Source organism: Zingiber officinale, chromosome 6B, assembly GCF_018446385.1.
Source record: "Zingiber officinale cultivar Zhangliang chromosome 6B, Zo_v1.1, whole genome shotgun sequence".
NCBI lineage: Eukaryota > Viridiplantae > Streptophyta > Magnoliopsida > Zingiberales > Zingiberaceae > Zingiber > Zingiber officinale.
In genome coordinates this window covers 8,462,701-8,490,518 of record NC_055996.1, presented here as the reverse complement: position 1 = coordinate 8,490,518, position 27,818 = coordinate 8,462,701, and the positions used below count along the sequence as shown (strand labels likewise).

Sequence of the window (27,818 nt, the reverse complement as noted above, 5' to 3'; positions counted from 1 at the left end):
TTTCTAAATAGATATTCTGTCTATTTTGATAACAAACTTGTTATCAAGAAAAATAGGGAAGTTATCTATTCTGGTACGTTGGTTGACCATTTATAATCCAATAACTTCCACGATGCAATAAATGAAAATTAATAACATATTTTCTAAATAAGAGAAAGTAACCTTCGAAAATGAACCAATCATATTTTTGGCATCTAAGGCTAGGTTATATTAACTTGAGTAGAATTCAAAGGATAATAACCAATGAACTCTTGGGTTCATTGGTAGTGGAAATCTTTCCAACCTGCGAATCTTATTTGGAAGGAAAAATAACCAAGAAGCTTTTAAGTATAAGGGGTAATAGAGCCAAAGATATGATGGAATTGGTTCATTCTGATTAGTGAAGACTTTTGACTATCTAGGCAAGATGTTGTTTCGAATATTTCGTCTCTTTTATAGATGACTATTCGAGATAAGAATACATTTACTTGACGTACCGCAAGTCTAAGTGCTTTGATTAGTTCAAAGAGTACTAGCCTAATGTGGAGTAACGTCAAGGTAAAAGTATCAAGACACTACGGTTAGATCGTAGTGGCGAGCACCTCTTAGGAGAGTTTAGGAGTCACTTATCAGAAGTCGGGACTCAATCCCAACTAATTACACCTGGTACACCCCGACAGAATGGTGTAGTAGAAAGAAGGTATAAGGCTCTTATGGAATAATTAGATAGATGATGAGTTATTCAGAAAATTACCAAATTCATTTTAAGGATATACACTGGAAACGGAAGTGAACATAGTACCTTCTAAGTCAGAACTCTCTACTCCTATAGAATTGCAGAATGGGTGTAAGCCTAGTCTGAAGCATATTCGGATTTGGGTGGTCTAGCACATGAGAGACACTGATAAGTTGAACATAAGTTCACTTGTTTGTGAGTTATCCTACAAAAACGAAAAGAAGTTTATAGTCCTTAAAATCGGAAGGTCATTGTTGACATCAATGCCCGATTTTAGAAAAGGACTATACTATGAACCACAAGCCCATGAGTAAAAAAAATTGTTCTTAAGGAAATTAAAGGACACGTCTAATCTAGTACCAACTGTACAAGATGAAATATCACAAGAAACTGCAACACGCATCACAAATGATACACAATTACAGAAAGTGTCTCGTTATAGTGGGAAGGTTGTTAGGCAACCTAAAATATTCATGTTTTGGGAGAGTCTTTGGATTTGATCCCTGGTGGACATGAACCTGATCCCCGGACATATGACGAAGCACTCCAAGATAAAGATGCAGCATCTTTGCAAAGGGTAATAAATACAGTATTAGAATATATGTATTCTAATAGAGTCTGGGAGCTTATAAAATCATCAAATGGTGTAAAAGTCATTGGGTGAAAATAAGTCTACAATAAGAAAAGAGGGATAGAGAGGAAGGTAGAAACTTTCAAAGCAAGGCTTGATGAAAAAGGAAACTTTTCATCAGTAGTCATGCTTAAGTCTATCCGGATTCTTTTAGCTATGAGATTTAGCAAGTTGATGTCAAGACAGCTTTCCTTAATGGGATTCTTGAAGAAAACATCCATATATAGCAACCAGAAGGGTTCATTGCAAAGAGCAAAAGAGCATCTTGTGTGTAATCTCAATCAGTCTATGGACTGAAGTAAAGCTTCAAGTTCTTGGAACATCCGGTTTAATAAAGTAATCCAGACCTATGGATTTATTTAATAACCGAATGAGTCTTGTGTATACAAGAAGTGTGATGGAAACGTGGTGGTATTTCTTGTATTATACGTAGATAATATTTTTTTGGTAGTTAGAAACAATATCAAAGTGTTGTCAGAAGTAAGGGTATGGTTGTCCAAACAATTCAATATAAAGGACTTGGGAGAATGCATATATTCTTGGGATCACAAGAAAAGAATATTTTACTTATCCCAAGCTTCATATATCGAAACAATCCTTGCTCGTTTTAAGCATGCAAAACTCCAAGAAAGGTTTCTTACCTTTTCAGCATGGAGTAGCTTTATCTAAAGACATGTCTCCGAAGACATCAAAGGATATAAAGGAAATGAAGGCAGTTCCTTATGCTTCGGCTGTCGGAAGCCTAATGTATGCTATGCACGAGATCAGAAATCTATTTTGCCGAGGGCATAGTTAGCAGATATCAAAATAACCCTGGACAAGGACATTGGACTGCGGTAAAGCATATATTGAAGTACCTTAGAGCAACTTGAGATTATATGCTAGCTTACAAGGCAGATAATTTGGTCCCTATGGGTTGCACGGATTTTGACTTCCAATCGGATATGGATAATAGTAAGTCAACCTCGGGATTTTTTTGTTTACTTTAGGAGGTGAAGTCATAACTATGGAAGAGTGATAAGCAAAGGTGTTTTTTCGGACTCCCTCACGTACTCCAAATACATCAGAATCATCAAGTGCACATATTGACTCTTCTAATTCTAAGACAACTGTTGATATAGATGATAGAGAAATTCGATCTCGTCCAATGGGACAGAAGACAGCAAAGAGGAAAGGCAAAGAAAGAGTACGCATGATTGATGAATTGAATCAGGCTATGCAACAATCAATAGCACATTTGGAAGAGTATAATAACAATAAGAAAGTTGATCAACTCATCCAAGCACATCAACTCCTCGTAAAGGATGCACGAGCCATGACAGATGAACAACTTCAAAATCATCTAGCGATATGTGAACAACTGAAGAAAAAATTAAACATGTAGTTAATTTCTATAGTTTATTTTATCCGTTTCATGTTTATTTTATTAATTGTAGTTTATCGTTATGTATTTTATTAATTTAATATGATTTGTATCTCTGTATTTTAATTTTAAATTTATAAAATATTTATATTTGTATGAACTTAAATTTATATGTCTTCTATTGTATTTTTCTTAAAATTAAATATAAGTTAATTAAATGGTCGTGGGTCCCATACATATTTAGTTGGTGAGATATTTGATTGTGAAATTGAGGATATTTGAGAGTGAATATTTGATGGGTGAGACCTATAAATAATTTGATTGATGGAATATTTCATTATGTAAGTTGAGATATTTAAATAATAAAATATTTAAAGAATAAAATGAAAATAGAATCATAAATATTTGAAAGAAATATCCTTAGTCGAATGTCCTAATATATCTGAAATATTTTTAATTTTGACAAACGAAAAAGCATGTTTAAGTTCACGTTACCTGCTTTTCCTCGTGCAATTATTCTTCCATAATTTTTTCTTACCACCAAGAATCTTCTCTCTTCCTCTGCTCTCCTCTGGAAGACAACGACAGCGTAGCTCCGGTGCGGAATCTCTTCATAAGAACCATTGATCCGCAAGGAGAGTTTACAGAGACCGCGATCGAGCGCGCCGTGGACAATGGAAGTGGTAAACAAGTACGTCTCCCTCAAGCACCACGTCAACGGCTACCCGTCGGAATCCGACTTCGAGCTCGCCACCACGCCGCTGCAGCCCGCCCCCGGATCCGGCGAAGTCATCGTCAAGAACCTTTACCTCTCCATCGACCCCTACCAGCTCAACCGCATGAAGCGCTACAGTTCGTCTCACACGACCTGCCCCGCCGCCGCCCAAATCGAGCCCGGGCAGGCACGCGTTGCGTGGCCACTAACTAGTCGCTCAGGTAACGCTTTCGTCGCCTGGTCTCAGCTCACGACTTCGCTCTTCTTGTTGCAGAGGATCAATGCGAACGGGGTGGGGAGGGTTGTGTCCTCGGGGAGGGCGGAGCTGGAGGAGGGTGATGTGGTGGCCGGAATGCTGGGGTGGGAGCAATACACGGTGGTCCGGCCGGGGACCGTCTTGATGAAGGTGGACGCGAAGGATCTCCCTCTTTCGTGCTACGCCAGCGTTTTGGGTGAGTACTCTCTCGATCTGCACCATATTAAAGAACACAAGAAGGATGCGCCGAATTTGTTGACGACTGCTACAGGAACGAGTGGGTTGACAGCGTTCGCCGGTTTCTACGACGTTTGCAAGCCCAAGAAGGGGGAGAAGGTCTTCGTCTCGGCGGCGTCGGGTTCAGTCGGGAGCTTGGTCGGCCAGTACGCCAAACTCTCAGGCTGTTATGTCGTCGGATGCGCCGGGAGCAAGCAAAAGGTGGATCTGCTAAAAGGCAAGCTAGGATTCGACGACGCGTTCAACTACAAGGAAGAAGCCGATCTCAAGTCTGCTCTGAGAAGGTACCTCCAATTCACAATTAACGGCCGGCCGATTGATTCCCGGTGCATGTGAAACTTAGGATGCTCTGTTTTCGCAACAGGTACTTCCCCGAAGGAATCGACATCTACTTCGACAACGTCGGCGCCGCCATGTTGGAGGCAGCAGTGGCCAACATGAACTCGTTCGGCAGGGTGGCAATGTGCGGGGCGATATCGGAGTACACGAACGCCGGCGAGAGAGCGGCGCCGGACCTGATTGATATAATCTACAAGCGCATCACGCTGCGTGGGTTCTTGGTCTTGGACCACCTCCACTTGCATGAACAGTTCTCGGCCGCCACCTCGGACCACCTTCGCCGTGGCAGAATGATTTCGCTAGAAGACGTATCCGTCGGCATCGAGAGCGTGCCGACGGCATTTGTGGGGCTCTTCAGAGGTGATAACGTAGGGAAGAAGCTCGTACGGGTGGGTGAATTAGAAGGCTGAGCATCAACTACTGAAAATCCATGTGTGTGTTGTTTTAATTTCAATTAAATATATAATAATACTTTCGATGGAACGTCATTCAATTTCCGCATATGTCCGCCATAAATTCAGAACATTTTCCTATCATATAATAATCCACTCTAGATTTAATTTCAGAACACGCCTATGACTATTGAATAGTCATGAAGATGGAGCGCCAGAGCTTTTTCTGGATTTACTCATGGATGTATGGTATTAAAAAAATAATAAATTGTCTCCACCAGATTGGCACATTTTTTATCATCTAGTCCCCTAATTGATTGTCTCGCTACAGCATAGGGTTTGTTTTCACTTACAAGCTACAGCGCAAGGTTTGTTTTCGCTTTCAAGCTACAGCGTAAGGTTTGTTTTTACTTTCAATTTTCTGTAGGAGCACTGATAGAAAAGGAAAAGGAAAAGGAAAAAGAAAAGGAAAAAAAGGAAAAAAATTTAAGTAAAAATTTAAGGATAAATACATAAAGTCATGGTTCATTATTTTATTTTTTATCGACCTTATCACTTTATATGTCTATTCTTAAAATTTTTTTTTGAATTTTTTTTTCCTTGAGCATATCATTTTTCTTTCTGTAACTCCAGAGGCCCAAGCAGATTTTCTATAACTTTAAAGGTCAATGTAGACTCGACTATTCCTTGTCATCGTCGGTCGAGTGTAATCTATCTTGTAACGTATCATAATTATATTATAAGATTAATTATTTTATTTAGTTTAATTTTAAACTTGTAATGTAATGTAATCTGGATTACAAAAGATAGTAAAGTTTTGTAATCTGAATTACAAAGTAAATAATATGTAATCCGATTACTTTACGAGGTCATTGTTTAATCAAAATTTAAATGTCAAATATACCCATAGTTCATCGCAGTCGCCGCCCATTACCGTCGGCCGCCGTCGGTCGCCGCCATTACCGCCGCTGGTTGTCGGTTGCTAACGGCCGGTGGTGGCCACCGTTGGTTGCCGCAAACTCCGACAAAGGTGCGGCGATCGTCGGTAAAGGTCGTAGGATATTTTTATTATTTTATAATAACACGAATTACATTTCCTATAAAAAATAATGAACACTGATCCTGTCGGGAAGCTGAGAAAACGAACCTGCCGGTGTGACGTGTCTGGAAGGTTGACCGCATCCTCATGACCCAGTGGTGAGCTGTCTTCTGCGTTGACCAGGCTGTCAGAAGTCCTCTGGTCAACAACACTTGCAGCCAGCGATCGGGTTGCCCCGATCCCTGGTACCTCAATACTCGAGGTGGGTCCCGCGAACATATGAGCAGCCAGATAATAATAGAGAAATAAATGCATGAATAAGGAGTACGAGAACGCACCCTGGCCCCGGGGGGGCGCACTCGGATGGATGGGTGAGCTGGTCGAGATACTGACTGAGTCGTCGTGACCATGAATGGTAGATAAATGCCCCTCAGGTGAGTAGCTGGCTCCGATGGCTCGGAGCCAGACGCGATATGGATCCGCAGGACGACGCACTGTCCGACTATAGCCTCGACTCGCAGGCCGGAATGCAACAACGGCATGAAGGCCGAACACTCCATCGGCTCGTAGGCCTGGATACAATAACGGCACGAAGGCCGACCAGACTCTCGACTCGCAGGCCGACACACGGCACGCAGGTCGGGTAATACTAATAACAAACATAATAACGATGTAAATAGAGAAGCACAGCTGCTCGATGGTCGGAACCAAATCGGCTTACCGACTGAGCACCCTCTCGGCTCGCAAGCCGGCGAGGATAAATATTATAAAGGCTGCGACGACCCAGAAGGTGACGGCATCCACTAGAGACGACGACTGCCAGCGGTGAACGTGGCCGTGGGAGGGGGCAGTAGTGACTGCCAGTGCAAGGAGTTGGCTGCCGCATGCGAAGGCGGCTGGACGCGGCGACGGAGGTCGCTGGACGCGGCGACGGAGGCCGCTGGACGCGGCGACGGAGGCCGCTGGACACGGCGACGGAGGCCGCTGGACACGGCGACGGAGGCCGCTGGACGCGGCGACGAGGGCCGCTGGATGCAGCGTCAGTGTACGCGGCAACGATGGAGGTGTGCCACCATCGCCGGTGACGTGTGCGATCGGCGACGTCGCTGGTCTCTCCATGGCGGCAGATCAGAGTTCGTCCGATGATGGCTTCGAGCGGAGGATAAAAGAGAGCCCTGGCAGGAGGCCCCTGCCAGCGAGAGGAGAGGGAGAGAGGAGGGAGGCGGCTCGCTGGTGGCGAGGGAGAAGCGGCGGCGGCTGTGCCTCCCTTGCATCGTGGTGGCGGCGAAGAAGCAAAGACACGAAGCGGTCGCCCGGTAGTGGCGTCGCGGTGAGGAGAAGAGAAGAGGAGCGTCGGTGACGAGGGAGAGGGAGGGAAGTTGTCTGGCGTCGGCGTCGGCTTCCTGCGCGAGAGGGCTAGCGGCGGCCACCTAGAACCACGAAACCCCCCCCCCCCCCCTCCTTTTTGCATCATGGTGAACCCTAAAGCCCTCATCCTTCCAAATGACAAAAATGGCTCCCTCTTTCTTCTTAATTCTTCCCAAGCCCCCAAAGTTATATCCACATCACAAGCCTCCCCTTCAAGTCTAGTCGAAGGAGGCGCTAGTCCGACTGATTAGACAGTCTATCGCAAAGGGCTGAACCGCTCTCGATATTAAAGTCAAATTGATGAACTCGTTGTATACTGGTACACGAGCGAGCGCACGACTGCGAAGAGGCCGATCAGGCGGTCGGCAGGATGTCGATCGGATGAATAGATGTCGGGCGGACGATGCTAAGCGGACGCCTCACCCGTGAACTGAACGGAAGCGTAGCCCGGGAAATAGAGGCGCACAGATGCGAAAGTCTTTAGCTGAGCGGGCATAGAGCCCGTGAGATATTATGGCCCGAAACCAGCGGAGATACTCTCGTTCACGACCATTGGAGATAGTTCGACCCCGAACGGGGGAGATAAGCTGCTCTGATGCACCGTGACCAATGAAGACATCTCTACCCTGACATGTGAGATATGAGATCCGATATGATGGTCCGAGACCAGCGAAGAGTGCTCAACCCCGAACGGGGGAGATAAATGCTAGTGAATACTGCTCGACCCCGAACGGGGGAGATAGATGTTCGCCAAGAATGCTCGACCCCGAACGGGGGAGATAAAATATATGATAGTGTCAATCGCTCGACCTCGAACGGGGGAGATAGAATATCTAATAAGCTGGTCCGAGACCAGTGATGACCGCTCGACCCCGAACGGGGGAGATAGAAGATCTGATAAGCTGGTCCGAGACCAGTGAAGACACTCCACCCCGAACGGGAGAGATAGAAGATCCGATAAGATGGTCCGAGACCAGTGAAGACACTCGACCCCGAACGGGGGAGATAGAAGATCTGATAAGCTGGTCCGAGACTAGTGAAGACACTCGACCCCGAACGGGGGAGATAAAATATCTAAAATTGGTCTGATATCAATGATAATCACTAGACCCCGAACGAGGGAGATAAAATATCTGATAAGCCGGTAACTCAACCCCGAACGGGGGAGATACACACTCTGATAAGCTCGACCCCGAATGGGGGAGAAAGGACATCCGAGGAATTGGTCCATTAAGTGGTCTTCAAGCCGGGATTTTTATAGTCGTCGGTCCGACTCTGGGATTTAACGTGGCCGCTCGACGGTCTTCAAGCTGGGATTTTTATAGTCGCCGATTCGACTCTGGGATTTAACGTCGACGTTCGACGGTCTTCAAGAAAGGATTTTAATAGTCGTCGGTTCGACTCTGGGATTTAACGTCCCCGCTCGACAGTCTTCAAGCTGGGATTTTTGGGCCCTATCACTTTATGTGTCTATTCTTAAATTTTTTTCTTGAGCATATCATTTTTCTTTCTGTAACTCCAAAGGCCCAAGCAGATTTTCTATAACTCTAAAGGCCAATGTAGACTCGACCGTTCCTTGCCGTCGTCGGTCGAGTGTAATATATCTTGTAACGTATCAGAATTATATTATAAGATTAATTATTTTATTTGGTTTAATTTTAAACTTGTAAAGTAATGTAATCTGGATTACAAAAGATAGTAAAGTTTTGTAATCTGAATTACAAAGTAAATAATATATAATCCGATTACTTTACGGGGTCACCGTTTAACCAAAATTTAAATGTCAAATATACCCTTAGTTCATCGCAGTCGCCGCCCACTACCGTCGGTCATCGCCATTGCCGCCGCCGGTTGTCGGTTGCCGACGGCCGGTGGTGGCCACCGTTGGTTGCCGCAAACTCCGACAAAGGTGCGGCGATCGTCGGTAGAGGTCGTAGGATATTTTTATTATTTTATAATAACACAAATTACATTCCTTATAAAAAATAATGAACACTGATCCTGTCGGGAAGCTGAGAAGACGGACCTGCCGGTGTGACGTGTCTGGAAGGTTGACCACATCCTCATGACCCAGTGGTGAGCTGTCTTCTGCGTTGACCAGGCTGTCAGAAGTCCTCTGGTCATCAACACCTGCAGCCAGCGACCGGGTTGCCCCGATCCCTGGTACCTCAATGCTCGAGGTGGGTCCCGCGAACATATGAGCAGCCAGATAATAATAGAGAAATAAATGCATGAATAAGGAGTACGAGAACGCACCCTGGGGGGGCGCCCTCGGATGGATGGGTGAGCTGGTTGAGATACTGACTGAGTCGTCGTGACGATGAATGGTAGATAAATGCCCCTCAAGTGAGTAGCTGGCTCCGATGGCTCGGAGCCAGACGCGATATGGATCCGCAGGACGACGCACTGTCCGACTACAGCCTCGACTCGCAGGCCGGAATGCAACAACGCACGAAGGCCGAACACTCCATCGGCTCGCAGGCCTGGATACAATAACGGCACGAAGGCAGACCAGACTCTCGGCTCGCAGGCCGACACACAGCACGCAGGCCGGGTAATACTAATAACAAACATAATAACGATGTAAATAGAGAAGCACAGCGGCTCGATGGTCGGAACCAAATCGGCTTACCGGCCGAGCACCCTCTCGGCTCGCAAGCCGGCGAGGATAAATACTATAAAGGCTGCGACGACCTAGAAGGTGACGGCATCCACTAGAGACGACGACTGCCAGCGGTGAACGTGGTCGTAGGAGGGGGCAGTAGTGACTGCCAGTGCAAGGAGGTGGCTACCACATGCGAAGGCGGTTGGACGCGGCGACTGAGGTCGCTGGACGCGGCGATGGAGGCCGCTTGACGCGACGACGAGGGCCGCTGGATGCAGCGTCAGCGTATGCGACGACGATGGAGGTGTGCGACCATTGCGTCGGAGTCGTCGGCTGATATTAGCATGGTTATGGCTGTGTGACAAAGGAGAAAGACGACCGGAGGCTGCCGACGAGAGGAGAGGAGAGGGAGAGAGGAGGGAGGCGGCTCGCCGGTGGCGAGGGAAAAGCGGCGGCGGCTGTGCCTCCCTTGCATCGTGGTGGCGGCGAAGAAGCAAAGACACGAAGCGGGCGCCCGGTAGCGGCGTCGCGGTGAGGAGAAGAGAAGAGGAGCGTCGGCGACGAGGGAGAGGGAGGGAAGTTGGCCGGCGTCGGCGTCAGCTTCCTGCGCGAGAGGGCTAGCGGCGGCCACCTAGAACCACGAAACCCCCCCCCCCTCCTTTTTGCATCGTGGTGAACAGTGCTTATAAGCACTGTTAACCCTAAAGCCCTCATCCTTCCAAATGACAAAAATGGCTCCCTCTTTCTTCTTAATTCTTCCCAAGCCCCCAAGGTTATATCCACATCACAAGCCTCCTCTTCAAGTCTAGTCGAAGGAGGCGCTAGTCCGACTGATTAGACAGTCTATCGCAAAGGGCTGAACCGCTCTCGATATTAAAGTCAAATTGTTGAACTCGTTGCATACTGGTACGCGAGCGAGCGCGCGACCGCGAAGAGACAGATCAGGAGGTCGGCAGGATGTCGATCGGATGAATAGATGTCGGGCGGGCGATGCTAAGCGGACGCCTCACCCGTGAACTGAACGGAAGCATAGCCCGGGAAATAGAGGCGCACGGATGCGAAAGTCTTTAGCTGAGCGGGCATAGAGCCCGTGAGATATTATGGCCCGAAACCAGCGGAGATACTCTCGTTCACGACCATTGGAGATAGTTCGACCCCGAACGGGGGAGATAAGCTGCTCTGATGCACCGTGACCAATGAAGACATCTCTACCCTGACAGGTGAGATCCGATATGATGGTCCGAGACCAGCGAAGTCTGCTCAACCCCGAACGGGGGAGATAAATGCTCATGAATACTGCTCGACCCCGAACGGGGGAGATAGATGTTCGCCAAGAATGCTCAACCCCGAACGGGGGAGATAAAATATATGATAGTGTCAATCGCTCGACCTCGAACGGGGTTGATAGAATATCTGATAAGCTGGTCCGAGACCAGTGACGACCGCTCGACCCCGAACGGGGGAGATAAAAGATCTGATAAGTTGGTCCGAGACCAGTTAAGACACTCGACCCCGAACGGGAGAGATAGAAAATCCGATAAGCTGGTCCGAGACCAGTGAAGACACTCGACCCCGAACGGGGGAGATAGAAGATCCGATAAGCTGGTCCGAGACCAGTGACTATCGCTCGACCCCGAACGGGGGAGATAGAAGATCTGATAAGCTGGTCCGAGACTAGTGAAGACACTCGACCCCGAACGGGGGAGATAAAATATCTAAAACTGGTCTGATATCAATGATAATCACTAGACCCCGAACGGGGGAGATAAAATATCTGATAAGTCGGTCACTCAACCCCGAACGGGGGAGATACACACTCTGATAAGCTCGACCCCGAATGGGGGAGAAAGGACATTCGAGGAATTGGTCCATGAAGTGGTCTTCAAGCCGAGATTTTTATAGTCGTCGGTCCGACTCTGGGATTTAACGTGGTCGTTCGACTGTTTTCAAGCCGGGATTTCTATAGTCGCCGGTTCGACTCTGGGATTTAACATCGATGTTCGACGGTCTTCAAGCAGGGATTTTAATAGTCACTGGTTCGACTCTAGGATTTAACGTCGCCGCTCGACGGTCTTCAAGCTGGGATTTTTATAGTCGCAGGTTCGACTCTCGGATTTAACGTCGCCGCTCGACGGTCTTCAAGCCAGGATTTTTATAGTCGCCGGTTCGACTCTAGGATTTAACGTCACCGCTCGACGGTCTTCAAACAGGGAATTTTTAAATCGCTGGTTCGACTTTGGGATTTAATGTCGCCGCTCGACGGTCTTCATGCCGGGATTTTTATAGTCGCCGGTTTGACTCTAGGATTTAACGTCTCCGCTTGATGGTCTTCAAACCGGGATTTTTATAGTCGCCGGTTCGACTCTGGGATTTAACGTCGCCGCTCGACGGTCTTCAAGCCGGGATTTTTATAGTCGCCGGTTGGACTCTGGGATTTAACGTCGCCGCTCGACGGTCTTCAAACATAACTTAAACCCGGCCGATCGGCTCGGTGTTTTCGATAATGAGCTCGCGGCTCGGATAACTTACGCCCGTGCGATCGGCACGGGGTCTTCGGCATCGAGCCGGGGGCTCGGATAATATACGCTCGGCCGATCGGCACGGGGTCTTCGACATCGAGCCGGGGGTTCGGATAATATACGCCCGGCCGATCGGCATCGGGGTCTTCGACATCGAGTCGGGGGCTCGGATAATATACGCCCGACCGATCGGTACAGGGTCTTCGACATCGAGTCGGTGGCTCGGATAATACACGCCCGGCCGATCGGCACGGGGTCTTCGACATCGAGCCGGAGGCTCGGATAATATACGCTAGGTCGATCGGCACGGGGTCTTTAACATCGAGCCAGGGGCTCGGATAATATACGCCCGGCCGATCGGCACGGGGTCTTCGACATCGAGCCGGGGGCTCGGATAATATACGCCCGGCCGACCGACATGGGGTCTTCGACATCAAGCCGGGGGCTTGGATAATATACGCCCGGCCAATCGACACGGGGTCTTCGACATCGAGCCAGGGGCTCTGATAATACACGCCCGGCCGATCGGAAATGGGGTCTTCGACATCGAGCCGCGGGCTCGGATAATACACGCTCGGCCGATCGGCACTGGGTCTTCGACATCGAGCCGGGGGCTCGGATAATATACGTCCGGCCGACTGGCACGGGGTCTTTGACATCGAACCAGGGGCTTAGATAATATACGCCCGGCCGATCGGCACGGGGTCTTCGACATCGAACCAGTGGCTCGGATAATACACGCCCGGCCGATCGGCACGGGGTCTTCGACATCGAACCAGTGGCTCGGATAATACACGCCCGGCCGATCGGCACGGGGTCTTCGACATCGAGCCGGGGGCTCGGATAATATACGCCCGACCGATTGACACGGGAGTCCTCGCTCGAGAATCTATGATAAATTTTATGACTGAAAGAGAATATAACTGAAAAACTGACCTGCCGACCAGCAGGGGATCTAACTCAATTTCTCGACTCCTGAATACCCGTGGAGTGAGGAGGATACGATATAATTGTCGAAACTCATCAAGACCATGAGGATGGCGAAACTTTTCGGGTCGTCCGTCTTCACGTTCCAGACTAGGTGTGTTCCCATAGACAGCGCCAATTTGATCCTGTTGGGAAGCTGAGAAGACGGACCTGCCGGCGTGACGTGTCTGGAAGGTTGACCGCATCCTCATAACCCAGTGGTGAGCTGTCTTCTGCGTTGACCAGGCTATCAAAAGTCCTCTGGTCAACAACACCTGCAGCCAGCGACCGGTTTGCCCCGATCCCAGGTACCTCGATGCTCGAGGTGGGTCCCGCGAACATATGAGCAGCCAGATATTAATAGAGAAATAAATGCATGAATAAGGAGTACGAGAACGTATCCTGGCCCTGGGGGCGCCCTCGGATGGATGGGTGAGCTGGTCGAGATACTGACCGAGTCGTCGTGACCATGAATGGTAGATAAATGTCCCTCAGGTGAGTAGCTGGCTCCGATGGCTCAGAGCCAGACGCGATATGGATCCGCAGGACGACGCACAGTCCGACTACAGCCTCGACTCGCTGGCCGGAATGCAACAACGGCACGAAGGCCGAACACTCCATCGGCTCGCAGGCCTGGATACAATAACGGCACGAAGGGCGACCACACTCTCGACTCGCAGACCGACACACGACACGCAGGCCGACACACGGCACGCAGGCCGGGTAATACTAATAACAAACATAATAATGATGTAAATAGAGAAGCACAGCGGCTCGAAGGCCTGAACCAAATCGGCTTACCGGCCGAGCACCCTCTCGGCTCACAAGGCGGCGAGGATAAATAGTATAAAGGCTGCGACGACCCAGAAGGTGACGGTATCCACTAGAGACGACGACTGCCAACGGTGAACGTGGTCGTAGGAGGGGGCAGTAGTGACTGCCAGTGTAAGGAGGTGGCTGCCGCATGCGAAGGCTGCTGGACGCGACGACGGAGGCCGCTGGACGCGGCGACGAGGGCCGTTGGATGCAGCATCAACATACGCAGCGACGATGGAGGTGTGCGACCATCGCCGGCGACGTGTGCGATCGGCGACGTTGCTGGTCTCTCCATGGCGGCAGATCAGAGTTCGTCCGATGATGGCTTCGCCCGAAGGATAAAAAAGAGCCCTGGTGGGAGGCCCCTACCGGCGAGAGGAGAGGTAGAGAGGAGGGAGGCGGCTCGCGCGGTGGCAAGGGAGAAGCGGTGGCGGCTGTGCCTCCCTTGCATCGTGGTGGCGGCGAAGAAGCAAAGACACGAAGCGGCCGCCCGGTAGCGGCGTCGCGGTGAGGAGAAGAGAAGAGGAGCGTCGGCGACGAGGGAGAGGGAGGGAAGTTGGCCGGCATCAGCGTCGGCTTCTTGCGCGAGAGGGCTAGTGGCGGCCACCTAGAACCACGAAACCCCCCCCCCCTCCTTTTTGCATCGTGGTGAACAGTGCTTATAAGCACTGTTAACCCTAAAGCCCTCATCCTTCCAAATGACACAAATGGCCCCCTCTTTCTTCTTAATTCTTCCCAAGCCCCCAAGGTTATATCCATATCACAAGTCTCCCCTTCAAGTCTAGTCGAAGAAGGTGCTAGTCCGACTAACTAGACAGTTATCGCAACGGGATGAACCGCTCTCGATATTAAAATCAAATTGCTGAACTCGTTGTATACTGGTACGCGAGCGATTGTCGAGCGCGCGACCGCGAAGAAGCCGATCAGGCGGTCGGTAGGATGTCGATCGGATGAATAGATGTCGGGCGGATGATGCTAAGCGGACGCCTCACCCGTGAACTGAACGGAAGCATAGCCCGGGAAATAGAGGCGCACGGATGCGAAAGTCTTTAGCTGAGCGGGCATAGAGCCCGTGAGATATTATGGCCCGAAACTAGCGGAGATACTCTCGTTCGCGACCATTGGAGATAGTTCGACCCCGAACGGGGGAGATAAGCTGCTCTGATGCACCGTGACCAATGAAGACATCTCTACCCTGACAGGTGAGATATGAGATCCGATATGATGGTCTGAGACCAGCGAAGAGTGCTCAACCCCGAACATGGGAAATAAATGCTCGTGAATACTGCTCGACCCCGAACGGGGGAGATAGATGTTCACCAAGAATGCTCAACCCCGAACGGGGGAGATAAAATATATGATAGTGTCAATCGCTCGACCTCGAACGGGGGAGATAGAATATCTGATAAGCTGGTCCGAGACCAGTGAAGACACTCGACCACGAACGGGAGAGATAGAAGATCCGATAAGCTGGTCCGAGACCAGTGAAGACACTCGACCCCGAACGGGGGAGATAGAAGATCCGATAAGCTGGTCCAAGACCAGTGACGATCGCTCTACCCCGAACGGGGGAGATAGAAGATCTGATAAGCTGGTCCGAGACTAGTGAAGACACTCGACCCCGAACGGGGGAGATAAAATATCTAAAACTGGTCTGATATCAATGATAATCACTAGACCCTGAACGGGGGAGATAAAATATCTGATAAGCCGGTCACTCAACCCCGAACGGGGGAGATACACACTCTGATAAGCTCGACCCCGAATGGGGGAGAAAGGACATCCAAGGAATTGGTCCATGAAGTGGTCTTCAAGCCGGGATTTTTATAGTCGTCGGTCCGACTCTGGGATTTAACGTGGCCACTCGACGGTCTTCAAGACGGGATTTTTATAGTCGTCGGTTCGACTCTGGGATTTAACGTCGACGTTCGACGGTCTTCAAGCCGTGATTTTAATAGTCGCCGGTTCGACTTTGGGATTTAACGTCGCCGCTCGACGGTCTTCAAGCCAAGATTTTAATAGTCGCCGGTTCGACTCTGGGATTTAACATCGCCGCTCAACGGTCTTCAAGCCGGGATTTTTATAGTCGTCGGTTCGACTCTGGGGTTTAAAGTCATCGCTCGACGGTCCTCAAACCGGGAATTTTATAATCGTCGGTTCGACTCTGGGATTTAACGTCGCCGCTTGACGATCTTTAAGCCGGGATTTTTATAGTCGCCGGTTCGGCTCTGGGATTTAACGTCGCCGCTCGACGGTCTTCAAGCCGGGATTTTTATAGTCGCCGGTTGGACACTAGGATTTAACGTTGCCGCTCGACGGTCTTCAAACATAACTCAAACCCGGCCGGGGTTTTCGATAATGAGCTCGCGGCTTGGATAACATACGCTCGGCCGATCGGTACGGGGTCTTCGACATCGAGCCGGGGCTCAGATAATATACGTCCGGTCGATCGGCACGGGGTCTTCGACATCGAGCCGGAGCTCGGATAATATACGCCCGACCGATCGGTACAGGGTCTTCGACATCGAGCTGGTGGCTCGGATAATACACGCCCGACCGATCGGCACGGGGTCTTCGACATCGAGCCGGTGGCTCGGATAATATACGCCAGGCCGATCGGCACTGGGTCTTCAACATCGAGCCGGGGGCTCGGATAATATACGCCCGGCCGATCGGCAAGGGGTCTTCAACATCGAGCCGGGGGCTCGGATAATATACGCCCGGCCGACCGGAACGGGGTCTTCGACATCGAGCCGGGGGCTCGGATAATACACGCCCGGCCGATCGGCATGTGGTCTTCGACATCGAGCCGGGGGCTCGAATAATACACGCTCGGCCGACCGGCACAGGGTCTTCGACATCGAGCCTGGGGCTCGGATAATATACGCCCGGCCGACCGGCACGGGGTCTTCGACATCGAGCTAGGGGCTCAGATAATATACGCCCGGCCGATCGGCATGGGGTCTTCGACATCGAACCAGTGGCTCGGATAATACACGCTCGATCGATCGACACGGGGTCTTTGAGCCGGGGGCTCGGATAATATACACCCGACCGATCGGCACGGGAGTCCTCGCTCGAGAAACTATGATAAATTTTATGACCGAAAGAGAATATAACTGAAAAACTGACCTGCCGACCAGCAAGGGATCTGACTCAATTTCTCGACTCCCGAATACTCGTGGAGTGAGGAGGATACGATATACTCGTCGAAACTCATCAAGGCCATGAGGATGGCAAAAATTTCCGTGTCGTCCGTCTTCACATTCCAGACCAGGTGTGTTCCCACAGATGGCGCCAATTTGATCCTGTCGGGAAGCTGAGAAAACGGACCTGTCGGCGTGACGTGTCTGGAAGGTTGATCGCATCCTCATGACCCAGTGGTGAGCTATCTTCTGCGTTGACCAGGCTATCAAAAGTCCTCTGGTCAACAACACCTGCAGCCAGCGACCGGGTTGCCCCGATCCCTGGTACCTCGATGCTCGAGGTGGGTCCCACGAACATATGAGCAGCCAGATAATAATAGAGAAATAAATGCATGAATAAGGAGTACGAGAACGTACCCTGGCCCCCAGGGGACGTCCTCGGATGGATGGGTGAGCTGGTCGAGATACTGATTGAGTCGTCGTGACCATGAATGGTAGATAAATGCCCCTCAGGTGAGTAGCTGGCTCCGATGTCTCGAAGCCAGACGCGATATGGATCCGCAGGACGACACACTGTCAGACTACAGCCTCGACTCATAGGCCGGAATGCAACAGTGACACGAAAGCCGAACACTCCATCGACTAGCAGACCTGGATACAATAACGGCACAAAGGCCTGCCACACTCTCGGCTCGCAGGCCGACACACGGCACGCAGGCCTGGTAATACTAATAACAAACATAATAACGGTGTAAATAGAGAAGCACAGCGGCTCGATGGCCGGAACCAAATTGGCTTACCGGCCGAGCACCCTCTCGGCTCGCAAGCCGGCGAGGATAAATAGTATAAAGGCTGCGATGACCCAGAAGGTGACGACATCCACTAGAGACGGCGACTGCCAGCGGTGAACGTGGTCGTAGAAGGGGGCAGCAGTGACTGCCAGCGCAAGGAGGTGGCTGCCGCATGCGGAGGCGGCTGGACGCGGAGACGGAGGCCGCTGGACGCGGCGACGAGGGCCGCTGAATGCAGCGTCAGCATATGCGGCGACGATGGAGGTGTGCGACCATCGCCGGTGACGTGTGCGATCGGCGACGTCGCTGGTCTCTCCATGGCGGCAGATCAGAGTGCTTCCGATGATGGCTTCAGGCGGAGGAAAAAAGAGAGCCCTGGCGGGAGGCCCTGCCAGCGAGAGGAGAGGGAGAGAGGAGGGAGGCGGCTCGCCTGTGGTGTGGGAGAAGCAGTGGCGGCTGTGCCTCCCTTGCATCGTGGTGGTGGCGAAGAAGCAAAGACATGAAGTGGCCGCCCGGTAGCGGCGTCGCGGTGAGGAGAAGAGAAGAGGAGCGTCAGCGACGAGAGAGAGGGAGGGAAGTTGACCGGCATCGGCGTCGGCTTCCTGCGCGAGAGGGCTGGCGGCGACTGCCTAGAATCACGAAAACCCCCCCCCCCTCCTTTTTGCATCGTGGTGAACAGTGCTTATAAGCACTGTTAACCCTAAAGTCCTCATCCTTCCAAATGACAAAAATGGCTCCATCTTTCTTCTTAATTCTTCCCAAGCCCCCAAGGTTATATCCACATCAAACACTAAATAAAATAATGTAATCACCCTTGTAATCAAAGATTGCATACATTACATTACCAAACATAGCAATGTAATCAAGATTACATTACATTACATTACAAATTTGATTACATTACAAGTTAGATTACATTACACCCAACCAAACATATTTATGTTATCGTTTGGAGAGTCACGTAGGCGGGTGTCGTCACGTTATGAATTACGAGTCCATATTACCTTTGAGATAAGCTCCCACACACACGACTTGGAACGTTCTCACGTACATATCCAAATGCTCCCACATACGTGCCACGTTAAGAAATAAGCGGGTCCAGGATATGACGTGGAAGTTAAAGTCAAGATGATGGAATGGTCAAAGTCAAGATAATGTGGCAGTTACCTTTGAGAAAGGATAATATCTCCTCATTTGAGTTTGATTAATCACCTAGTGATAGGTTTTTTAATTCAAACCAGATTGAGTCATAATCCGATCGGTCAGTCCTTAAGTCGAGCGAACTGGGAAGTTGGATACTTTAAGGATGGCCAGATCTTAAGGCAACCAAGAATGAGGTTGGTCGGCCTTATGGGCCGAACGAGATGAACGATTCACTCCATAACAGACCAACCGTAGGGGATAGTATGCAAGTAAACCCGTCTGATCACAAAGTCAGACAAGTTTATATGTCTCAGCCGAGTCACAATCTGAGACAGTCCGTCCTTAAGCCGTGCGAACCGGGAAGTTGGATGTTTTAAGGACAGTCAAATCATTAAGACGACTAAGATTGAGGTCGGCCGACCTTATGGGTCAGCTAGGATGAAGCCTAATATATTGACGAAATCTCTCAGAACGAAGCGTGTTTCTCTAGGTAGCCTATTATATACTCGGTCGAGTAAAAAGATGATTGGGCCTACGGTGCTTATCCTCACATTATCGTCCGGACAGAATTCTACCAAAGCATAGATTACAAGAGGTATTTTCAGGAAGCATAAGGTATTATATTATCTCTCGAGCAGATTTCCAACATGACTAAGGCACGGTGTCATTCTCCAAACGAATGTTTCAAGATTGCGCAGAATAGTACAGAGCGTCTTAATGACCAAGACAAACATAAAGGTGGACGGTTTAAAAGGTGGATGGCTTAATGACCAGTCAAGATACATACGGTATAATACATGACAGAACAGATTATGCAGAATGTAACCGAACGACTCAATAGAAGCGGCTAGCTTAAGGACCGGTCGAGTTATGCTCAGTAGACAACATCATCCTAACAGGGCTGCTGGCTTAAGAACTAGCCGAGTTATACTCAATAAATAACATCATCCTAACAGGGCGGCTGGTTTAAGGACCGGCTGAGTTATGTTCAGCAAACAACATCATCCTAATAGAGCGGTTGGCTTAAAAACTGGCCAAATTATGATCAACAGACAACATCCTAACAACTTGTCAGAATAACAACCATGTATCAGAGAATATTATTCTGGAACTTTCTTTAGAGATCATCGTGTCTCCTATCAGCAAACCAATTATAACAGCATATTCCTTTAACAGTCATAGCCATAACAGAAGATATAAACGACAAAAGAAGTATACGTTTGGGTGAAGAGAGGATTCCTCGGATAATCATTACACCTTACATAAGTTGTACAATTCCCTTTACGTAACAGACTCTGACACATTCTACCACCTCATGACTGCTAAGATTAGGTGAGGAGGTATATAAAGGAGAGTCTTCTCCGTGGCAAATATATGCTCACTAACATCTATAACTTTACTCTCACGCATATGTTTTTACTATTCTTCATCTACTCGTCAGGACTCGTACTAACTTGAGCGTCGAAGGGTCTTCACCATGGACTCCTTCTGATTTCTAGGCACTAGCGTTTTGTTGACTTGTTTTCTTGTGAGTAGGATCGGAGAAAAAACTACTCCTAGGAGAGAAAGATCTTCTGGTAATCAATAATTTATCTATCATACCTAGTACGTCATCTCTGTAATATATATATATATATATATATATACTCTATTAAAATCTTTTTTAACATATATATATACTCTATTAAAATCTTTTTTAACATAGGATATTCTATTTTTCTATTAAAATTAAGAATAATGATATGTAAAGAAAAAAATCTTAAAGAAAAGTTTAAGAATAGACATATATATTAATGGTTCATTATTTTTACTTTTATATTTTCATAGATTGTATATATTCCTAAGATTTTTTTATTTTTTTTAAGATTTTTATCTCTACATATCATTTTTCTTAATTTTACAACCTAACTGCCATGAGACTATTAAATCTTCTGGTTAATATTAAATTTATAAAAACTATTTAACTTGTATAATAAATCTAATAATAAATTATTTTTTTAGCAATAAAATTACATATATAATAAAAGTCATTGAATATATATATCCAACATCATGTTAAGTCAAGTCAAACTCGGATCCGATCAAGACCCATAACCGGGTCAATGGATTGATTCTGACGGTTGAATGTGGTTCCGACCGTTATTCTTTTATAAATTTATAATTTTTAAATATTTATTTTTAAAAATAATAATAATTTTGAATAGTTCATGAACTTACTTATCCCTTTAAAATTAATAGGTAAAAACAAGGCATCCTTTGAACAAAAGCATAATACGAGGCGCCGTTTATGACACAATAATAGAGCAACATCTTTACAGAAATACTGCAGAAGTAAAGCCCTTTAGTCCGTTGAGGTTTCCTCCGTAACGCACCGATTTCTGTCAAATGACGACTAATGTTTCAAAATTGCCTGGTGTAAGTTCATCCAAGCAGCGAGTTCAAGACGCATCAAGGAGGGGAAAAAAAAAGACATCCTAAACTTAGTTTTAAGTATCTGCACCGTTGATGAACAATGAAGAATTCAAGGTAATCTCAAGTGATTTCCATTTTTCACTGTGCTCTTCAGTCTCTAGAACATCCAATTTTGCACAAGATGATACGACCTATATTCTTAGAATTAACATGTATGATTAGATTAGCGTACAAGCATGTGAAAATTATGGGAATAGAGAGTGAAACCACTTCGAAGCAGATTATAGATTAACAGAAGGTCACTAGCGTAATGTCGTTACTTGGCTACCTGTTCTACCACTGGAACATTGTTGCTCCACCTTTCTTCCATTCCAGTACTCTGCAAAGGAGGCAGTGAAAAGAAACTGACTGTTGAACTTTTGCTCCTAATCTGTTTCAAGGACCGCAGCGCTGCTACGGTGCTCTTCATGTATAAGCTCTGCATATATTTAATCTCCTCCAACTCCGGCACCCTCCCACCTGATTGCGCCGGCTTTGGCACTCCATTCTGTCCGTCGCATTCTGCTGAAATTGACAGGTTGTTGCTGGCGAAGAGGTGATCGAGCATAGCCACACACTCCTTCACGAGTTTGTATAGGAGATCAGTTGTAAAGAATGGCTGCTGCAGCACCTTTTCGATGAAGGGCTGCCTGATAAGTGCTCCTGTTCTCTTGTCATACTTCTTCAGTATTTTCACTAGACCTGAAATCATCACAAACAAGCATAATAAACCATCTAAATGAGTGCACAAATTTAAAAAAAAAATGAACCGGAAGAAAGGACAGAACAGTTAATCAACAACACTCAGATAATTGTAAACTATAATTAGGCTCTGATCATGACTATGCTAACATGAGTTTCCTTGTTAACAAATTGAGAAATAATGGTTTGGAGAAATTAACAAACAAGACATGTAATATCTAAAACAAATGGGAGAGTTTGATACCTAAATAAAAGCAACCTTGTTCAGTCAATCAATGTAAATCAGTTAAACTGCATTGGTAATAGACATATAACATAAAATTTTCTGTCGTGGAAGTTATAATGAGAGTGGATTGATTGTTTCACCAATGACAAGAGAAATAGTACTATGTAGTGAGTGTGTGATTTGAAGAAGAAATCCAAACATCTATTCTGCTGAATGCTAATTTATCATAACCTAGCAAAACAAATTTACCAAGCTACTCCAACGCCCTTCCTAATCAATCTGATCAATTAGTAAACATGAATGTAGAATAAAATCCATAAATTGCTCCTGAAGCGAAAGTGCTAAGTTTATACTGGACTGAATGTAATTCATACACCATATGGATTGTTTGCAATGAGAAATACAAGCTCCAAAAAAAAAAACAAAGGTTCGGAACATAAAGGGATATCAATCCATTACAACTTAGATAGTTTGGAGGATCTACGGAAGTGTACTAATTTATATGTTAGAATACTGAAAATATGCTATGTGGACCATAGATTACATAAGAATAGATCAAGAAAAAGTTGAATTCTCACGGAAACCTACCCGTGTAGTTAAGGGCACTGTAGTTCTCCAGAAGAACCATCTCCCCATGAAAGTCTACAATTTCCTTCCTCACTTTCATCAACTCCTCCTTGGAATCCCTAGAGATGGCTTCAGTGACTCGATCCTGCAGGTCCTGCAAATTCACACATTCATGTTGATACAATTAGTCTAGCCATGAAAGTAAGAAATATAAAAAGCAACCAGGAACAAGGAAAACTGAATCAGACGAACACTCGTATCCTTCTCAAGATCAACTTATCTACCCGCTCTCTCTTTTGGATGAAGAGGAGTAGATGCAATGTACAAAATAACATAAGATTATGGTATTCGGAATCAAAATTGAAGCCTTCCAACTCAATCGATTGTTCATCAATTCATACTACTACTCGAAACCGAGCAAGAATACACACCATACCTTTTGTCGGATGATGTACTCCTCCTCCTTCTCAACGAAAAAAGTGTTGAACTTGTCGAGCTCGGCCTCGAGGAGACTCACGAACTCCTCCTCCTCCACAGCCGTGGAGGAAGGAGCGACGTCGCCGGATGCGTCCTCATCAGCCACCTTGGACCGCTTGGCCGGCCGCTCGGAGACGGAGATGAGCTTGAGCCGCCGCTTGAGGTCCTTGTAGGAGAGGAACTTGTCCCTCCACTCCGGCAGCGTCTCCTCGATCTGGTTGCTGAGGTTCTTCCCAAATTTCATCTCCAAGAATCGAAGCTAACAAGGATCGAGAGGCAACGAGCGCAGAAAAGGGGGAATTTTTCTAAGGAGAGGTGAAGGAGAAAGGGGAAGATATAAAGGAAGGAGGGCGAATATGCCGTAGGATGAGAAGGGAATATGCGGGGGCGGAGAGCATTTCTTGGGTTTTATTCCCTCTTCCTATCGTTATTTGACATAAGGTTTTGTTTGACATGAGCTCCGCTGTAGCCTCTCTCATTCGCGGGTATGACAATGGGTGGCGTGTATATGCCACTTCACGCTGACATGGCATGAGAAACGAAATATTAATATTTTCAATGAAAAGTATTTATTTATTTATTTAATGAGCAAAAACAATTTCTACGAGAGATCTGCTGATTGGAATGAATTTACAAAATATTTATTGTGATGGATAAAAAGAAATAAAACCAAAGCGATTTAAACAAGTGTTTAAGTCTTGGCCACTTGCAGTGGATCAACGAATGTGCTGGAATATTCTCTACGCTGGAATATTCTTTAGTAGATATGCTTTTCCAGGATTACAAGATTCCTCCTTCGTTGGGCATAAATCACCAGCGGTCCAAGTAGGCCCGACTCTCGTAATTAAGTCAATAGGCTGATTGATTATTGACCCGGTTCATCAGGCCAAATTGAAACCGATCCAATAAGTTGTCAGATCAATTTCGATTCCATAGTTCAAAATTAATGGACCATCGGTTAATCATTGGTTCAGCCCACCGATTCACCTAAATAATTTTTTTTTTTTTTTATTTTTGTCAGTTGGAATGGTTCCTAGCTGTTGGAATCGCCAATTAGCCGTTAAGGGAGGAGTGGGATTTTTTTGAGTATTTTTTTCAATGGTTAAGATCATTTAATTATTTTTTTATCAATGGCTATAAGTGACTATCCAAACTCTATAAATAAAGAGTTCATTTCATCATGTTTACACTCATTTTCTCTACTCTTAATCTCAATTTCGTATTCTCTGTACATTTTTGTCTTCATTTATAAGCATTTTCATTTCCAATTTTCAATTACAATAGAAGGAAGTCGTGGAGGTGCATCATCTCGATCTCAGAAGGGAAAGGAAATAGTGAATCTACGTGAGGACCCAACATTCAATCTATCGATGATGAGATCGAGCGCCTTCCAAAGTGGACACTCGAAACACAAGAAAGTACTGATGCAATTACTTCTAAGATTCGGAAAATTCCTCCTCTAAAATTTTCTATTTTCATTAAATATTTTGAGAATATCACTCTTCCGTTAAGAGAATTGAGTGCAAAATATAAACACTGTAATACTTCCTATAAATTCTAAGTCGGCGGTGACTATGAGTCGTTGAAACGACATGTAGAAACGAAGCACCCGACGGAATATGGACTTGACCGTTCTCAAATACAATTATCTAAATTTTCTTCTACTAGCAGTACTACTGATTTCGGTTTATTTTTATATTTGAATAATAAATTAAAAGAATTATTAGATAAATTTATTTTCATAGAACATCTTTCTTTTCATTTTAGATCTAAATGCACATTTGAAGAATTTTGTCAAGAATCTCTTGATCCATGTGCTAAATATATTTTTAGAACTACACTTACTTATATAATTAAAAAATTAGTAAAACAAGGAAAAGATAATTTAATTGATGAAAATTAGATAATAAAATTTTTTTGTGTTCCGATATTTGGAGTGATCATTGGCAAACACATTCATATATGAGTATGACTTGCCATTGGATCATAATTCTTGAAATCTTCAAAAAAAAAATTGTTAACTTACAGAGTTTTTAATTAATCATATAATGTTCATAACATCGTACAATTATTATGTTTAATTTTAGAAGAAAATGAATTAACTCATAAAATATTTTCAATATCATTAGATAATGCTAGTTCTTTCAATATCATTAGATAATGCTAGTTCCATATCACTTGTATTGATGATCTTAAATTTGTTTGTCAATATATTATTGGTAGTTTATTTTTTTATATTCGTAGTGTATGCTATGTTTTAAATTTATGTGTTTAAGATGAATTAAATTTTTTTTACAGATTATATTAAATTAATTAGAATTGTAATTTCTTATTTATGGTCGCATCCATTTGTAATGAAATCATGAGATAGGTTTTGTAAAACTAATGGAATGAGATTTAAAAATTTCCTACCACGTTGGAATTCAACATATCAATTATTAGAAGATTCATTTCAATATAAAGAATTATTATGTTTATTTTTTGCACAAAATACTAATACTAATATGTATTTATTTTTATAACAATGAAATATTTATAGCAGGATTTGTGAAATTTTAAAAATATTTAATGATTTTCTGTTTATTATCCCCTGTTCTATTAGTTTTAGAAAATTTTTCTAATATATTATTAGTTTTAAATAAACATATCAATAATGAATCTTTATCTTCTTGCATATTAGCTATAAAAACTAAATGAAAAAAATATTTTTATTTTATTCCTAAAATTTTTTTAATTACATTTGCTTTAGATCCTAGCTAGATCAGAAGTTTTATCAGAAATGTTAACTTTATATTACGATGCTTTAATTTTAATTAAAGATTTTTCTTCTCCTCATCCCGCTAATATTATATATAAAGTTAAATTTTATATATATGCTATTTATAATTAATATTATACAAAATATGGAAACAAACTAATATTTCTGAATAGTAATTTAAAACTTACAAAAACATAACTTTTATTAAAAGAACGGACGAAACGTCCACGAGGACCCTCAAGTTCTATATAGGAACTTGAAAATTATTTTTACGACTTCTTTTGATTTTAATAAAGCAAATACTGAAAATTTTGATATCTTAAAGTGGTGGTCACAGAGGCTCAAAGTTTTCTTATCCTCTCCATGGTTATCAAAGAAATTTTAGCTTGTTCAGTATCAACTATTGCTATAGAGCAGACCTTCAGTGTCGGCAGTAACATATTAGATGAACGACGATCAACTTTATCTCTCGACTCATTGGAAGCCTAAGCATTACTCAACGATTGTGTTGGATTTTGATAGATGTCCTAAGGCAATCACCTTATTTATTTGATAAATATATATTTACTATTTGAGTGCACATTCTTCATGTGTATGATTAGATCTTAAACTCATATACTGAATGTCCGCGATACGATTCATAGCATGAGATAACTTGTGATTAAATCACAACTTGTGAGAATCTCTACATGTGCAATTATGAATGTATTGGAATATTCCCTAGTCAATGAATTGATGAGTTCAAACATCATCGATTATGATAAACTAGCACGAGTTATACTCCTTGGTTTGGCCAAGCAATTGTTTTCTCACTGGCTAGAGATATTGGGATGTCGAGAGTTAAACATGGATACTAGTTATAGTAACTAGTTCATTAGAGTGATATACTGTAATGCTTCATATGATTCACTTTATATATAGATATGCCAATAAAGCTTGTACCATACCTCGAGTGCAAGTTTCCTTCGACTTAAGGTATACAAGTCACCTTAGTCATGGAAGCTTATACTTTGACATCTTAAGTAGCATTTTCTTGGAGATGTGGACCCGGGATGATTGGGTATAAGTCGAAGTATCTGAAGGTGTTTGGATAGCCACAGAGAATTCACCGCTCCTTAAGAGGAGACGTATACCTTATGGTCACTCGTTAAGATTATTACTCAAAGTCTTTAGCCAAAGCATCATATATTAAGAGTACGAGACTCTTAGACACGTCAGAGTAATTTGAATTCGTAGAACAAGGAAGTATTACTTGGGCTAAGTGTAACATAGTCAACCTAGTGAGAGCTGACACCTAGACCATTCCTGAAACAAGTGGGTATAAGATGAGTAAAAGGAACATGACACGACTTACTGTAGCTGTTGAAGGGTTTGGAAGTGATTTCGAGATCAACGTATGATTTTCTGATTAATTGGGAATCATGATGTACTAGGTGTCACTCATGATCGTTCCATAATTAATGGTTAATTATGGACAACCAACATAATCGGGAACCTATAAGGTCACAGATACTACGAGTTTATTCAATATATATATATATATATATATATATATATATATATATATAGGTAAAAGGCGAATACGCTCACCCCCAA

General features: G+C 45.3%; 2 protein-coding genes across 3 annotated transcripts; one reads left to right on the top strand and one right to left on the bottom strand.

Moving 5' to 3' along the window:
- Positions 1-3,215: 3,215 nt before the first annotated feature.
- On the top strand, positions 3,216-4,753 carry LOC121991869 (2-alkenal reductase (NADP(+)-dependent)-like). 2 transcript variants are annotated; one of them, XM_042545938.1, is made up of 4 exons: positions 3,216-3,611; positions 3,699-3,876; positions 3,970-4,201; positions 4,282-4,753. In XM_042545938.1, exons 1-4 carry the CDS (start codon positions 3,384-3,386, stop codon positions 4,664-4,666), a joined length of 1,023 nt encoding a protein of 340 aa, XP_042401872.1. In that variant the 5' UTR covers positions 3,216-3,383; the 3' UTR covers positions 4,667-4,753. The 2 variants fall into 2 exon arrangements, with proteins under 2 accessions (XP_042401872.1, XP_042401871.1); XM_042545937.1 differs by having other exon boundaries at positions 3,218-3,611; positions 3,952-4,201.
- A 16,808-nt stretch (positions 4,754-21,561) lies between these two features.
- Positions 21,562-23,830, bottom strand: LOC121991868 (SPX domain-containing protein 1-like). The gene is made up of 3 exons (XM_042545936.1): positions 23,424-23,830; positions 23,009-23,141; positions 21,562-22,194 (listed from the first exon to the last, which is right to left on the bottom strand). Exons 1-3 carry the CDS (start codon positions 23,706-23,708, stop codon positions 21,770-21,772), a joined length of 843 nt encoding a protein of 280 aa, XP_042401870.1. The 5' UTR covers positions 23,709-23,830; the 3' UTR covers positions 21,562-21,769.
- Positions 23,831-27,818: the final 3,988 nt, after the last annotated feature.

Coding starts and splice junctions, on each gene's coding strand:
- LOC121991869 (XM_042545937.1), top strand. CDS start 3,384: ATGGAAGTGGTAAACAAGTACGTCTCCCTCAAGCACCACGTCAACGGC. Junction 3,877..3,951: donor GTGCTACGCCAGCGTTTTGG/GTGAGTACTCTC, acceptor CGACTGCTACAG/GAACGAGTGGGTTGACAGCG. Junction 4,202..4,281: donor CTCAAGTCTGCTCTGAGAAG/GTACCTCCAATT, acceptor TTTTCGCAACAG/GTACTTCCCCGAAGGAATCG.
- LOC121991868 (XM_042545936.1), bottom strand. CDS start 23,708: ATGAAATTTGGGAAGAACCTCAGCAACCAGATCGAGGAGACGCTGCCG. Junction 23,142..23,423: donor AGTACATCATCCGACAAAAG/GTATGGTGTGTA, acceptor GTGAATTTGCAG/GACCTGCAGGATCGAGTCAC. Junction 22,195..23,008: donor CAGTGCCCTTAACTACACGG/GTAGGTTTCCGT, acceptor TGATGATTTCAG/GTCTAGTGAAAATACTGAAG.